Source organism: Cydia amplana, chromosome 6 (genome assembly GCF_948474715.1).
Source record: "Cydia amplana chromosome 6, ilCydAmpl1.1, whole genome shotgun sequence".
NCBI lineage: Eukaryota > Metazoa > Arthropoda > Insecta > Lepidoptera > Tortricidae > Cydia > Cydia amplana.
The window spans coordinates 2307187-2323955 of NC_086074.1; the positions used below are offsets into that span (position 1 = coordinate 2307187).

General features: G+C 42.2%; 1 protein-coding gene across 1 annotated transcript in view; it reads left to right on the forward strand.

Annotated features, from left to right (window-relative positions):
• Positions 1–16769, forward strand: part of LOC134649115 (mediator of RNA polymerase II transcription subunit 13) — a 141916-nt gene that overhangs the window by 88972 nt on the left and 36175 nt on the right. The window contains exons 4-12 of the mRNA XM_063503830.1: positions 2039–2122; positions 3610–3770; positions 4369–4502; positions 5174–5314; positions 7560–7645; positions 9924–10004; positions 12115–12285; positions 14495–14606; positions 15305–15408. Of these exons, the coding sequence (XP_063359900.1) occupies positions 2039–2122; positions 3610–3770; positions 4369–4502; positions 5174–5314; positions 7560–7645; positions 9924–10004; positions 12115–12285; positions 14495–14606; positions 15305–15408 (1074 nt within the window). The remainder of the gene's footprint in view (positions 1–2038; positions 2123–3609; positions 3771–4368; positions 4503–5173; positions 5315–7559; positions 7646–9923; positions 10005–12114; positions 12286–14494; positions 14607–15304; positions 15409–16769) is intronic.

The window sequence follows — 16769 nt, forward strand, 5'->3', positions numbered from 1 at the left end:
GAAGCTTTCTCATGTTAGCGCTTGCCCAGTCATGAGGTAGGAATGAAACCAGATAAGCGACGAAATCTATATCTGGGACCCGTTTCTCAAAAGCTTGTAACTTGTAATACCTACAAGTGCAAGTCCCTTTCTAACAAAAGCTGTCAAAAAGTGACATCCGCTTGTATTACAAGTTACAAGCTTTTGAGAAACGGCCCCCTGGCTTATTGAATTGTTTTTACAAGTGATAAGTGATCCATGTGTACTTTTAACCTCCAAGGTAAACTGGGCTTGACTTGGAAAGCTTGGCTTAGGAGGGGAAGCCACTTTGGTATAACATCGGAGTCCATCTAGCTTATATACTCGTATATCGTGTAGGTAGTAAGTAATCCATACTTATGCTTATGCCGCCCAATGTACATTACGAGGTACATTATGTTTCAACGGAATTTCCACCTTCATTAAAACAAACAAAGTAGCATTTCTTTTGTCTTGTACAATTTTCAAAGAAATTAAATTCAACTACTTTTGTAATAATTTTGTATGGTGGGCGGCACGAGGTTTTATATATAAAAAAAATCAACTCAACTATTTCTTGTTGTTATTCGGTCCGGTCAGCCAAGAGAATAGTAGCAGTTTGTTAGAAGACGTTGTACACCACCTTCTGACACGCTTGGTAGACGACCCTCTATGGAAAGGGTTCATAAGTTTCACAAAAAAGCGTGTTTGGAGAATTTAAATGTCTAAAAATCAGGTTTTAAAGAGTGACCCAGGGGAACGTAACCATGGCACCGAGTGACAAAAAAAGTTGATTCACCCATATACCCGCTTAATATATAAAAATAATAATCATATTTACATCAATGTTTAAAGTTTTAATACCGCCCTTCAGTAGTTGAGATTTTGGGAAAATACTTTTAGTGGGAAATACTAAATACTCCGCACAAGAGTCCAAAGAAACTGATTGGTACGGTCGTTTTCAATAATTTTCCTTACAATTAAAGTGTAAATTGTAAGTCAAATCACACATTGTGTAACAAAGACGGTAGGTAAGGTAAAACATTTACTCTTTGCGTAATTGCTACTTGCGAACGATTAATCATCAGTAGTTTATGCTCCACAAAGACTGGAGAGTAATAATGTTACGTAATAATGGCAAATATATGGCTTTGTTATAACCTACACCATGGGATGCCAATTTCACGTGAAGGTAATACTTTAAGTTATCAAAACTAGTTCATGCTAGATTAGTACCTACGTGTTTTTATTTTATAACCGGTGCAAAGTCAAGATCAAGGAAACAGAGCTAACCTCGAGGTTGTACGGTTTATGCGATACATAAATAACATTAGCATAATCGTCTGAAATATTTATAGTATTTATTTATAGCAAAAGGTCAACTTTTATACATAAACCAGAAACAGAGAAAGGGTTTAAATTAAAGTTGGGTGTAAGTAGAGCCTCTATAACTTTAGCATATACGTGCTTATTTTAATCATATTCAATAACTTTTAAAGTAAAACACCTTAATACTTTTTAATTACTTGATTTGACGTTTAACAGATAAGCTGTCAATAGTGTGGTTCTAGGCAGGATGTGATTATTATTCAAGTAAGCATATTACAATGCGCTTATGTACGGCAAATAAAGCTACACCGGCTCTAACCCTACACCTCTGCCTCGAGAAGATTTAAATCCCCCCCAATTGTAGGAGGGTATACCAATATGGGACCGGCAAGAAACTCGGCGGGACACATCTTTTCAAAACACTACATCTTATAATGTTGCATAACGAGTAAATAAGAAAACATACAATTAAAATTACTATAGAATAATTAGTGATCATTTCAGTCTTCTTTTCAAGTTCAATTTCTAAAGTGTCATTCTATAGAACTTGCTAACTATGTAAACAAAAGTTACTAGTAAATTGACATTCAGTGTCAATTTTAGTATGGCGGTTTGTTTACATAGTTAGCAAGTTCTATTGAATGTCACTTTAGAGAAATTTTGTTATTATATTTAGAATTGATACTAATTGATGTTATTATTTACTTTTCAGATGTCTTCTATCCCGAGATTTTGTGAGACTGGGCAAGTGGTTCGTACAACCGTACGATGGAGACGAAGAGGATGTTGGGAAAAGGTAATTATACATAATTAATTGAGGTCCATCACTGTTGTTTTCTGTGTGACAATGACAACATAGCATGCAAAATATTATAATACCACAAATGGAGTATTCTGTAGGCCTGGCTCTACCCCATAGAAACGCATATTGTGTCGTCTACTATTGTACTTTTGCTGGGACATAAGTCAATCAATATTTTTCTGATCATATTCTAACTCCGTTCCAATTTACTGGAAATTCTGGGAAACATACTGTAGACAATGCCATGGAATGCTCCAAACTGAAACGTCATTCGCTCTTCAACACCACTCGCGGATGGAAGTACAATTTTGGCACAGTTTTGATGGCTGTTCTCAAATTGGGAGCGGCGGCAACGCTTGCTTCACTTCCTATATTGAAAAGAGGATCTCTGTGTCGTGCCCGTCAAGACATCAGGGCATGACTTCGTTCCCCTTCGAACATTTCTGCATCAGATTAATACACATATCGTCATGATTATGCTGTTTTGATAGGAGCATACTTACGATGATTCCGGCTCTCTGATACAGAGTTGAAGTCAAATTACATAACTGTATTTATTGTTTATTTTTGTCATGTCCATGGCTTGAGCTAAGTTCCAAAAATAGTAATGATAATGATACATTGCTGAACAAATGCGTTATTTATGTTTGTGAAGCAACTGAGTCATGTCATTGACTGATAATTACTGAAACTGTGTTTGTGTAATTTCAATGTGATCAAATAGAATTAAAAGCTTACTATTATATTTATAATAGATCTACTTATCTGAATAAAAATATAATGAAAAAGGGTTATTTGGTACGTTATGGTCCAGACAATATAAAAACTGGTTCAGTTTCTCGTTTCTCCAAAAAAGTATTTTACACGAAGCCGGCCATAATTCTGCATTCGCACTTTCCTTATCCTTATCTAATAAACATATGTTTGAATACGGTCGCGGATCGCTGTTGTTGTTGTTATCGGTGGAGCATTTTATCGATAATATTTGCAAACAAGGTTTCATAACATTACTCTTGTCCTCCGGACCAAATCAAGTAGTCGATTTGAATTGATGTAGCATTAAAATGATTATTTGATACGAAGTGTTGAAAAAGTTAAATTACCGTAATATGTACCGTATGTTTAATAATATAATTTCTTTATTCAGTCAGATCATTTAGGATAAAGGAAGTCATATAATTTAGGATAAATTAGGAGGAACCCCAATGGTGGGGTTAGGTACAAAACAATAATTCAAGTAACCAAAATGAACCTAACCTAACCTACGTTAGACAGTAAACTAACGGGTTCACAATCGTTATTAGAATCCGTCTACGACTCTACGCCAAATTCCAGCAAAATTTTAGATGAAGTATGGCGCGGACATATATTGTATCTAAGTGCCCATTCGGTCGCAAACGTAGCGTGATTGGAGTCTATCTAGCTTAACGTTTTTGTGCCTATGCAGTATAATAAACTAATGTGTACATTTTAATTTCCAGCCCCTGGCACCTCTCTTTCTCCTTCGCGTTCTTCCTTCACGGCGAGAGCACGGTGTGCGCGTCCGTGGACGTGCGACAACACCCTCCCGTACGCACGCTCACCGCCAAGCGGCTCGCCAAGCTGAACGGCCGGGAACGGAGCGCTGATGCCGATAACAAGGGTAAGACTCTTTGAGACAGTACCGTACCCAGTCTCAAGCCCTTGGCATCGGTGGACAAGCCGAATGGCTTCGAGAGGAAGGCTAACGTTGATAAACAGGGGTGAGTTTATTGAGTCAAACCGCACCTAGCCATTGCTGTCCGTGGACGTGCGACAACACCCTCCCGTGCGCACGCTCCCCGCTAAGCGGCTGACCAAGCTTAAAGGCCGGGAACGGAGCGCTGATGCCGATAACAAGGGTGAGACTCCGTGAGACAATACTGCTCCCAGCCCCGACCCTTTGACATCGGTCAACAAGCTGAATGGCTTCGAGAGGGGTGAGTATATTGGGGCAATACCGCATCTAGCTATTGCTGTCCGTGAACTTGCGTGAACACCCAGCTGCTCGTACGCTCTGTTCTGTAGCTGAAGTTGACCGGGAACTAATCTCTTGATGGTTCGTATTTTCATTAAAACAACAAACATATCGTCTTATTTACCTACTCGAATTTGAATTTTCGATGACTTGACTTATTTGTGTTATAACATAGATAGACGTTAGTCATAAATGGTTCCAATTTCTCTACTCTATTATTAACGCCTTTATTATCATGTTGCAGTGATCCTGGCGCCCTTCGGGCTGGAAGGCACAGTTACCGGGCGCGACTGGAGCGACTCCGATGCGCCCACTGGGCGATTGTTGGACGCGTGGCGGCAACTCTACCCTTTGGAGCAGGGCTGCGGTGCCGTTGAGGTACGCTGTCGTTATTATTATGCTTACTGCCATTTGCACCGTCCACTAACCCGGGGTTAACCGGTTAAACCTGGAGTACAATTTGACACTGGGTTAACGTTTAACCGCTTAACCTCGTGTTAGTGGGATGGTGCAAGTGGCCCTTAGTCGTTTCGACATTTAAAAGCGAGTTCAAACTTTGGGACTCAATAGTTGTAATGTTAGGTTCACTCATGCTGTTAAACTTTTATGGTCAATAAAAAATATTGTTATATTGTTATAGTTATTAGGGAAAATATGCAAATAGAAGGTTAAAGTTTGGACATTGTTTAATGTTGAATTATGGGAACATTGTTTAATTTGAAGTAGTAGTAGAACTGCAAGTTGTTGTTTTTTTTATTTATTTAAATTATTGTAAGTCAATGGGACAATGAAATATAACGGTTAACCTTAGGTGTTAAAGTAATATTTCTTAGCGTGATACATTTTGAATACGTTCGGTATTCGTATTCATATTTATTTCCGGGTTAGTTATTGGTTATACCGTGCCGTAAACTGGCTTTTACTGATGCCTATGTTTCGCGTATATCTTCGGGAGTAGCAGACCGAGTGCCAAAGTTACTCTGCGGGCTGCGGTATTGTATTGTTATGAACCTTACCACGTAAGTAATAGATTACAATGTTGTTTGCAGGTGGTGTGCGGCGGCGTGCGCATGCGCTACCCGCTGCCCTACGTGCTGGTGACGGGCATGGAGCCGCCGCCCGCGCCGCCGCCCGCGCCGCCGCTCGCCGCCGCCGCCGCCGCCGCGCTCACCACGCCCAAGCCGCATCTGGTACATACTCGTACATCCATCCTCTACATCAGGGATGTTGCGAATATCCGCATCCGCGGAACTTCCGCATTATTTTCAACATCCGCATCCGCATAAAATCGATGCGGATTTCATGCGGATGCGGATGTGGAACAGTTCGGTACAGGAACGTCTTAGCATCGGCGTAAGTGCTAGACTGCTAGGTAATTTAGTCATTAGCCAAAAAACCCTATTAGAAATTAGCAGTCAAGCGCGAGTGGGACTTAATGTACGGAACCCTGGGAACGCGAGTCCAACTCGCACTTGGCCGGTTTTTTGAAATAAAAATGACTAAAATGTAATATTTGACGTATTTTATGTACCTATCTTGACATCCGCATCCGCATCCGCTTCCGCGGATGTGAGCCTTTAAAAATCCGCATCCGCATCCGCGGATGTCAAAAAATCGGCATCCGCAACATCCCTGCTCTACATGCCGTCACACACTATACACACTACATGACACAGAGCGCAACCTCGCGACACCTCTTATACACTAGAACCGTTTATATACTTATCTCTTACACCCAGGGATCGGTTACCGGTATTTTTTGTATGGGAACTAAAACGGTATTTTTTCGTTCTTTGCTAATTATTTTTCATTTCTAATTGGGCAATCTAATAATACGAAGTCGTTACCTAAGAACACAACTGAGTCCTACATTTCGAGTATAAAATATATCGAAAAATATGGTTATATCGATGTTTTTGCAAAAAACCGGTTCCGATCCCTGCTTACACCTTACACCGCAGACTAAGGGCTCGTTTAAACGGCGCGCAAACTCGTATACGATTTTAGTTACATTGCGGACCATTGAGGTTCAATCAATTCAGCCGACCGATCAAACGACGCAATGTAATCAAACTCGCATGCGAGTTCTTGCCCCGTCTAAATGAGCCCTAAACGTCAGTGAAACAATGAGAGTCATTAAATAAGTTACTATATATTATAAAATGTATAAACTATTAAAATACACACGCGTGCTTCCGTCTGCTTTAATCTAACTACGCGTATCATGTTACGTGTTAAAACCGCTAAATAAACCGCAGGTATACTACATTTAACACCTATGTGATTCATGTACACATTTTTTGTTTGCATTAGAAAAAAGGTAAACAATCTTGATGTGTCTTTTAATTGAAAAACACGTTTTAAAAATAAGTCACGGCATATATGTAACAATTATTAATCTAATACGATCATTTATATTCTTCAGCTTTCATAAACAATAGGTACTGATTTTAAAAAAGCGATTTTCAATTAAAAGACATGTCAAGATTGCTTACCTTCTTTCTAATGCTAAAAAAAACGAACTATAGTTATTGGATTCAAATCATTTTATACGTTAAAAGTACCAAAACTTTTTTTTTTCCGGATACAAACTTACAGCTCTAATATCTGTGATGACAGTTAAATTAAGACAAAACTTTTACAATGCTAGTTACAGGAAACCTTCATCATTTCATCAATCATCATTGTATAAAGAATAATTTTGCCTTTCCGTTAGGCTTAACCTTATATAATAGGTAGTTTCGGACAAATGGCGTACAAGAAGAGAGGCCTATGCTCAGCAGTGGGCGACCGAAGGCTAAAATGATGATGATGATACTCATCATCATGATGAAGAAACTCTTCTTTTCTTAGTGAATATTCAATTATGTTGTACTACTGGAAGTAGGAAACATATGTATCTTTCTAGTCATTGATACGTTTGAGTACACTTCCCATAATATCCAAGAAGTAAAAACAGAAAGGCACAACTGACATTTCATACAGACATTGAAATGTCATCTAATTTACTTCTAACAAAATCTTAGTCGATTTAAATTATAAGATCTTAATATGAGATATTACTCAAAAGTCTGGGGGCGCCACTAGCACATGTTGAGGGCCTACCGAGAAACACGAAAATCTAAATTTCGTTATCTGCCTCTCTATCACTCTTGTATATTCGAGTGATATTTAAAGAGGTAGGCCTCTGTAAACAAACCGCCTTGATGCATCAATGGCATAGTGTAAAGTTGTAAACTTGTCAAAAAACTGTTTAAGGCATAGTATGTATAAGTTACAATATTCGCTAGTGCTGCTCTCCGGCTGCAGAACATTGCACCCCTATTAGTAAATTATAAATTTTTCATAAGTCTTTATTTTACCACGTAGTTATGTTATACCAATTTGAACCTTACTCCCAACAGTATAGAATAACGTTTCCTTTAACCGTTGCAGCCGGCGGAGGTGTGCTACGCCGAATCCGGCGACAAAGGCGATGACTTCGTCGATCCCACCCGAAAAACCCCCTGTACCTGCGCCAAGTAAGTTCCCCTCTTTACATACTAACAAAAAACTGACCCATTGGTAGACTTTATGTCTTTGGAATAAGGTCTACGAATGAGCGGTTAATTCTGTCAATTATGATACGCTATTTTAAACTTGGAACTCACTGCATACGTTGGGTAAAGAATAATCTACCTTAATGGCCTGTAGGTTCGGGTTCTTCTCTCAGTCTGAGCGCGTGAGCGAGATGGATGGGGTGTGCCCGGGACCGCGTTTATGTTATAGAATTTTTATTTATTGTATCTTTATATAAGATAAAAGTAATCGATGAGTTTGATCAAACATAACCCTAAATTAAATCTAATCTTATCAAAATAATAGGGGATAACTATTCAAATGAATAAAGAAAAAATAAAACTTGGAGAAAAATAATAAGCAAAACAATGCACATTTTTAGAAGCAATTTTCATATTTTTAGCTTTTATGCTTTTGTTACAAATTTTTAAGATGCATTTTAGACCTATGTTCGTGATTTTTTTTTCTATCGAGCGAAAGTCAAAACATCAGGATTCAAATCGATGAAGTCACTAGATAAAATCCTCGAGATTGCTAACTAAATTTTTGGCAACCGTATTGTGTATCTATAAAAGCGCTACGACTTTTCAAAAACTCCGCTTACTGAACCTACAGTACCTTAATACATATTGAACACGTTTTGGTTTTCCTTTAATGCAATGTTTGCAGTGAGTTTGAAGAAACGCAGAAACGAATGATGGATGCGTGTAAATTGTTATCTTGATATATGCGCTACGAAATTATACGACTTAAAACACTGTAAAATTAATAAAACTTAGACTTAGAAAGCAAGAAGTATGTGTGCTAGAAAACATGTCAATCTGGTTACAAACTATTCTTTGGCAAACTATTCTGAGTTAGAAGGTAGAACCATACTGTTCTACCTTAGAGGTGGCCAGGGGGCGCCATAAGCCTTCAGTAAGAAGTGCATATACTTGGAAAAATTCGACCTATGCCGCTGTGGCCCGGTGGCCGAATGGCACAGGCACCTACCGATAGCAGAGGACGCTGGTTCGATTCCAGCCTGGGGCACTGGAGGCATTGGTCACTTTTTCTTAGTATATGACATTTATTTGCCATTGAAGTTTATTCTTTGGCATTTGCTAATTCGAAACAAAATACAATAAGAAAATGTTGAATTGCTTGTGTTAATCATTCGTTTTACTAAACGTGATATTATAACGTCGGTTTTGGTAGCGCATATATTCTAATTATTTATTTAATATAATAAATCAGTAGATAGGAACAGTAAATAGCTGTAGCTCTGAGTATTGTGTGTTATGCATTTTTATACGTTTGTATTTATATGAAAATGACCACGTATCTATTTATAGTTTTTATTGAAATGCATATGAATGAAAAGCTCTGTCGTTTACGGTCGATAATAGACCTTAAGTATAAGAAAATACGGTTGAAATTGTCCGTGAACGACGACACGCAATGGAGCTGTTATACAAGATGTAGCGTGTAGATATTTAGGTAGATGTTATGTATGTGAATGTTTTATATTATTATAATTAGTGTTTATTGCCATACTTCGGATTTGTATAGTTGAAAATATAATGAATCAAAATGCAAAAGTTATCCAAATAGAAAAGTATGTACAGTCAATATTTAGTTGGTTGCAATTATTGTACAAATCCGATGTATATTTATTGTAGTGATATAATAGTAGAGGGCCGCTGCTTCGCCTTTATAGATAAACGCCGTATCTATTTTATTAGCTTTAGATACATCTATTGATTTAGACACGGTTTAAATGGTAGATTTGTTGTAAGCTGTAGTGTTGAAAAGAGTCAACAGTAAGCATTACAGTTCAAAATTAACTTAAAGTTTTACATAAAATTTACTGCTTAAGTAAATACTTATTGTTAAATAGATGTTGTTACGTTACAATAATAACATAGAGGGATGGGTTTTTTACTAGTCAGGGTAAGCAAGCTTCTCGCCGATTGGCTGTAAATACACTATGTGTTTTCAAAATGAGGCAACGCCTTCCGAGTAAATCACATGGGGCCCAGTGATGCGGCACACACTGTCGATATTTGGGAAAGAATACGCGGCGGCGCTTATAAGGTGCCCGGCATACTGCGGGTGAGCGTCACTCGGTCAGCGCTTACATTAGGGCGGTCACACGATGGGTATAGGTGGCATAGCGGCGGCGGCGGTCACTGGTCACTGGTCACTCGTGAGTCAGGGCTCGCCAAGCTCGGTTGCTAGCGTTGTGTGGTGCACTGGCAGGTGGCGGCGGCGCCGCGGCCCGCGGCCCGCGCCCTTCCACCGCCGGCGCCTGCCCGACCGCGCGCCGCACAAGCGCCACCCGTGAGTACCAGTACCCATCACCCACGGGCTCACAGACCATCCTCAGACACTCGGCCCGCACTGACCAACACACGAGAGAGTTGTCTTGCGACGACGAACCTAAAGGTTCCGTCACGCAGGCGCGTTTTCCGGGCGGGGCGAGCCGCTTTTACATATAAAACGCTCACGCCTCGCCCGGAAAACGCGCCCGTGTGACGGAACCTTTATTTATTTAAACATAACAGTACCTGATCCTTCAAACTCCCTTAATCGTGAAAGTCGGTTAAGATGACCCAGCCTCTACAATTAAAACCACCTTCCTATTAAAACCGTATGGAAACTCCTGGGGCCCGTTTCTCAAAAGCTTGTAACTTGTAATAGAAGCGGAAGTCCCTTTCTAACAAAAGCTGTCAAAAAGTGACATCCGCTTGTATTACGTTACAAGCTTTTGAGAAACGGGCCCCTGCTATAACTACTCCGAACGATTTATCTGGGTCTCTCTTTGCGATAACTTGACTCTGTGACTAACTGACAAACTGAATTCAATATAGCGAATAAAATTATTTGATATGTGTACAATCAAACATGTTGTAAACCTCAGTCGCAAGGCAACGTCTCAATAAAAACAAGTTTTTAATACAACATGTAACTCCTAAGAAGAATACTATAGAAATATTATTTTTAAAGATTTTACAACAATTTATATTTCTGCTTCTAAAAAAGGAATATAGATAATATTTCTATAGTCACTTGTCCATACTAAAAATGGGTCACCTGCGTTAATAATAAAATACCTAATATTGCACAAAATCAATACAATCATGTCTCATATGTGAATGTGGACTCACGGCAAAACATTTGAAACAACGCAAAGCTTATGACAAGGAATGGCAAGCCACCTATTATGCAATGCAGCTTTCATTATGCATGTTCATATTCAAATTTAAACCTTATGTGGTAGTAATGTGTAAATCATATTTTGTCTACTATCAAATCTTAACAAAGGAAGCTATGTAAGTATGACGAAGAAAGTGTTTATGCAACACAAAAACTTTGCCAGTAAAATTGATTTTTTTTTACTGCCACATTTGGTTGTACAGATTATATTATATTTTATTGCATATTGTCTGATATTCGCTTACAATGATTGTTGTAAATTGCATGTTTTGTATCTTTATCTAGATCGATTTAATCTTATAGAATAAATATTAACTTCAGAAGTCTGTGTAAGTAAGAAACATCAAGTTTTTTACAAACCACAGGCTGCGGAAATGTTATATTTGTTTTATAACGAAATGCGTAAAATAAAAGGTTACAATTTTCTTGTAACCAGTTGGAACATTTTATTTCATTTAAACAGTATACGTAAAACATAAAATAAGTATTTATTATAGTTACTTGGTACATCATGGAAGAAACGTTTGGGACAATATTCACGTGATATGTTACAAAATGTTAAAAAAATAATCTTCCTATATTAATATGAAGATCTCTGTGCGATACTTTCCAAGGCTAGAGGTGTCGCTTCGTTCCCCTTCACACATTAAAGTTAATATTAAAACATGCGCACAATTATATTGCATAATAACATCTACCTTTCATATCGAGGCTAAAACTACACGGGAAGAAATTCATAAAGTTTGTGATTTCAATTTCATTGTGACGTTCATTGCATTTTGTTCACGAAATCATTTTGTGTAATTGATTCGGGTCAAAGAGTTAGTGGAAGCGAAATGTAAGACGATTCGGAGCCTTACGGCTACATTTTAATTGAAATTTATTTAGGATTAGCCTTTTTAGTCAGCAATTTGACTTTTCGACCTTTCAGTCGACACGGCGCGGTTCAAAAACTCCCGCTACCGTTTTACTCAAACGTTAGTAAAAGTCTCGTAACGAGCTCGTCGTTTGCGATATAAATCGGGATTGTGTTATTTTTGACCGCGTGGTTCTTTTTATTCAACGTGATCGACATTTCGCTTCCATTATTTGTCACAATATGATTTATCTAGCCGGGCGTGCGCGTGCCTTAGTGCCATCTATCCAAACTCGTTTGATTTGGATGGCACGTTGCGCGCCAGGCCTCGTGTTCGCTAGTGATGTAGTTAACCTGTGCGTGTCGCGTTTCCCGCAGAGGCGGCGGCTCGTGCGGCGCGGCGGCGCTGTCGCCTGGCTCTTGTGCCGGCTCGCCCTTGCCCGCCGGCTCGGCGCCGCCCTCGGCCGGCGCGCCGCACTCCCCGCACCCGCACCCCCACCACACCCCGCAGCAGGCCACGCTCCCGCACCAGGTTTGTATTACTGAATCGCGATTAGAAAGGGATTGAGATAGCTGTCAATCCATATTGATTTTGACGTAAGTGTATGGAAATCTGTTATTTCTAATCCCTTTCTGATCGCGGCATGATAATACACATAACATAGTCTAAACTCGCCGTCATTAGAACTTGCAAACTATGTAAACAAACCGCCATATTGAAATTGTCTCTGAATGATGAATTTACTAGTGATGGGCAAGACTCTTACTTACTACTTTACTAATGTCAAACCATATCGAGTAATAAAATACCAAAATTAAAAAACAATTAGTTACTTATTTTTCATTTGTTTAATCAGTAATCACGATCAGAAGACAAATTGGTACTTAAGAATGATGTATTGATGTATTTTACAACCGCGGCGGTAGGTACAGAGCGTGAGTTGGGTAGTGGGTAACGGGTTTATATCACAAACTTTAGTCACAATGCTACCTATCATAGACAATTGTAGAGTTTAACAAAAACGTCATTCCATCAGGTCCTAATAACCTAACTTATGAAACCATTTTAAACTTTTAATTAGATATCCAAGATACAGTTATATATTTATGTATTTTACGGAACGGACCGTGTCAGTAGTGTATATGTGTATAGTTTGAATTGTGTTTGATGGGGTAGTGTGAAAATTCAAGGAGAAACAGTCACAAAACAAAGTTACATTGTTTGTTTACATAGTTCGCAAGTTCTAATGACGGCAACTTTACTAATGTTTTATTCCTAAATACAAACACAGAATAAAAAATACTAGGAAATGATCTCATCTCGACGTAGTGCTGCAGCGATCTTCTATCACGGTAGGAGCCGGGTGTCACTGTCCCGGCACGTGACGACGCGTAGAGAGCGGAGTTTGCAACATATAGATACTTTCTCGATGGCCACACGAAATATTCCCGTGCGTGTACGCTCGACGCTGATGACGACTGCCACTTTAACTGACTCTTCAACGTTGGCGGTTAGCGAAAGCGTCGAGCGCGTACGCTTTTAGCACAGAATAAGTAATACATAGTATTATCATACAGAACAGCTACGCACCGCCCCGCCCCGCCTCGCCTCACGACCATCCCGCGACATGAATCTGGCGGACTTCTGGCGTGCTCTCAGTACTGCGACTTACCCACACATACACACTGGCGCGTGTATAGACATTTTTTTTAACGTTGGGGAAATGCGTTTACGCATGCCACCTGATCCGGGGGAACCAGGGGGTAAGACGGACTAACCAGTGGAGGACTACCGTCTAAAACCATCAACGAGTGCCGACTCCGCACTAGATGGGGTGCCGCAGGGTCGCTGTCAGCATTCGACCACGTGCAATGCGTGTATAGACATGCCGTGCACACATAATAAACGCAAAAAAAAATTGATGTATGGCGTATCCACCCTGTGCTTTTAGCGTCAATGTCCACCAAAGCACAAAATAGATACAGTACAGAAATCAATCTACATACAAAGTGCGCTCGAGCAACGCACACATAGACACTGCTCACGGACACGATATCTCGGACCGGTTGGGAGCAGTGCGAGCGCGAGTGCCATCCGCTTGAGACACGCGTCTGTGAACTTTTTTGTGCAATAATGGAGAAAATAAAAAAAAAGTTTTTATAACTGTTCAGTGATCGGTTGTTTAAATTCAACATTAAACGGTGAATTGTCGTTTTTTAAGCTACCAGTGGTTTCAGAGAGGTAAGTAGGTATCTGCTTGTATTTCGATGGTTCGTTTTAACGTTAAACAGAACAGTTAGGTAGGTAGGTATGCACCCCGCCCCGGCCACTACTAGATACGAGTGCCACTACCACGATAGTTTTTTGTGCTTAAATCATAGTTGACAACCCTAGAGTGACCACCGAGCGTAGGTATGAAAAGTGAAGTACATACATGTGATTGACTTCTGTACTGTATCTATTTTGTGACCAAAGCGTGAAAGGATCTGTCCTTGCTGCCTCCTTTTTTTTTTTTTTATTTATTTCAAAAAATACTTATGTCTAGGTATACAAAAGTTTCGCCAAACTGTAGACAGTTTGTTGGCGAATAGTGCGCTCTCGATTATGTTTATAAGTATGTACTTTATGCGTTATACCTACAGAGTACAGAGCAAACTGTATATATATTCTTAGGTTAAGTTAAATCTAAAGTTACCATGCATAATATATAATAATTTTGCTTGTGCGTGTCTGTAACGGTCCGTTCCTCCCTTAGAGCGGCGCGCTGCCGCCGACGACGCTGCACACGCCGGCGCCGACGCCGGAGACGCACGCGCCGCCCACCCCCGCGCCGCCCTCCGCGCCGCCGCCCACCAAGCTCTACCCCCAGGTACCGATGAGCCCGGGATTCATTGTAGATACCTATTATAAAATCTTAACAAAAATCCTGGCCCAAATTTGACAGCTAATCTAAATGTGACGAACTTTTGGAACCAAAGTTACCGCATAATTCTACGGAGCTATGTAACTATCTGTCCATTTCGAAATGCCTTCTGGTGTCTTGAGGGCTCCCATACATATTTCCCCGCGTATTTTTATTTCCGCATAAATATTGGTTTAAAGGCACTACCAACTACTATATATTGTAATCTTTTAGTTATGATGACACTTAGAGACATTTACATCTCTAAATAATTTTAGATTATAGTTTTTGTATCTTTGTGTCTTTTTTTTCAATACTATTGTTATTGCGTTTTTTGTAATTCGACATTTAGAGGCTTTATACATCTCTATGTTAGTTTGATTTGATATTTACGGCTTAGTTGTATTTTATAATTATTGATGTGTTTTTTTTGCTGTATGTAAATTCCATATTGACGTGTAAAAATGCCCTTGTGGCCTATTTGCTGCTAAATGTTGATATTTGATATTTGAAGCACGAATATGTCTAAATCCTGTCCCTGATATGTTACTCATTCCAAAAAACCATACGCTTGAGAAGTATGTAACCACAAGTAACCTAATCCCCAGGGCGACTCCCCGCGCGACGCGTCCCAAGCCACCAACCCGTCGCCGGTGCCGGTGGAGCTGCTGAAGCGGCCCGTGCTGCCGCGGGGGGAGACGCGCGTCGACCCGCTGGAGGACGAGCACTCGCTGCACATGCTCTACGACTACACCACCGTGCACGCCTGGTGAGTACACCACGTCCAAGCCACCAACCCGTCGCCGGTGCCGGTGGAGCTGCTGAAGCGGCCCGTGCTGCCGCGGGGGGAGACGCGCGTCGACCCGCTGGAGGACGAGCACTCGCTGCACATGCTCTACGACTACACCACCGTGCACGCCTGGTGAGTACACCACGTCCAAGCCACCAACCCGTCGCCGGTGCCGGTGGAGCTGCTGAAGCGGCCCGTGCTGCCGCGGGGGGAGACGCGCGTCGACCCGCTGGAGGACGAGCACTCGCTGCACATGCTCTACGACTACACCACCGTGCACGCCTGGTGAGTACACCACGTCCAAGCCACCAACCCGTCGCCGGTGCCGGTGGAGCTGCTGAAGCGGCCCGTGCTGCCGCGGGGGGAGACGCGCGTCGACCCGCTGGAGGACGAGCACTCGCTGCACATGCTCTACGACTACACCACCGTGCACGCCTGGTGAGTACACCACGTCCAAGCCACCAACCCGTCGCCGGTGCCGGTGGAGCTGCTGAAGCGGCCCGTGCTGCCGCGGGGGGAGACGCGCGTCGACCCGCTGGAGGACGAGCACTCGCTGCACATGCTCTACGACTACACCACCGTGCACGCCTGGTGAGTACACCACGTCCAAGCCACCAACCCGTCGCCGGTGCCGGTGGAGCTGCTGAAGCGGCCCGTGCTGCCGCGGGGGGAGACGCGCGTCGACCCGCTGGAGGACGAGCACTCGCTGCACATGCTCTACGACTACACCACCGTGCACGCCTGGTGAGTACACCACGTCCAAGCCACCAACCCGTCGCCGGTGCCGGTGGAGCTGCTGAAGCGGCCCGTGCTGCCGCGGGGGGAGACGCGCGTCGACCCGCTGGAGGACGAGCACTCGCTGCACATGCTCTACGACTACACCACCGTGCACGCCTGGTGAGTACACCACGTCCAAGCCACCAACCCGTCGCCGGTGCCGGTGGAGCTGCTGAAGCGGCCCGTGCTGCCGCGGGGGGAGACGCGCGTCGACCCGCTGGAGGACGAGCACTCGCTGCACATGCTCTACGACTACACCACCGTGCACGCCTGGTGAGTACACCACGTCCAAGCCACCAACCCGTCGCCGGTGCCGGTGGAGCTGCTGAAGCGGCCCGTGCTGCCGCGGGGGGAGACGCGCGTCGACCCGCTGGAGGACGAGCACTCGCTGCACATGCTCTACGACTACACCACCGTGCACGCCTGGTGAGTACACCACGTCCAAGCCACCAACCCGTCGCCGGTGCCGGTGGAGCTGCTGAAGCGGCCCGTGCTGCCGCGGGGGGAGACGCGCGTCGACCCGCTGGAGGACGAGCACTCGCTGCACATGCTCTACGACTACA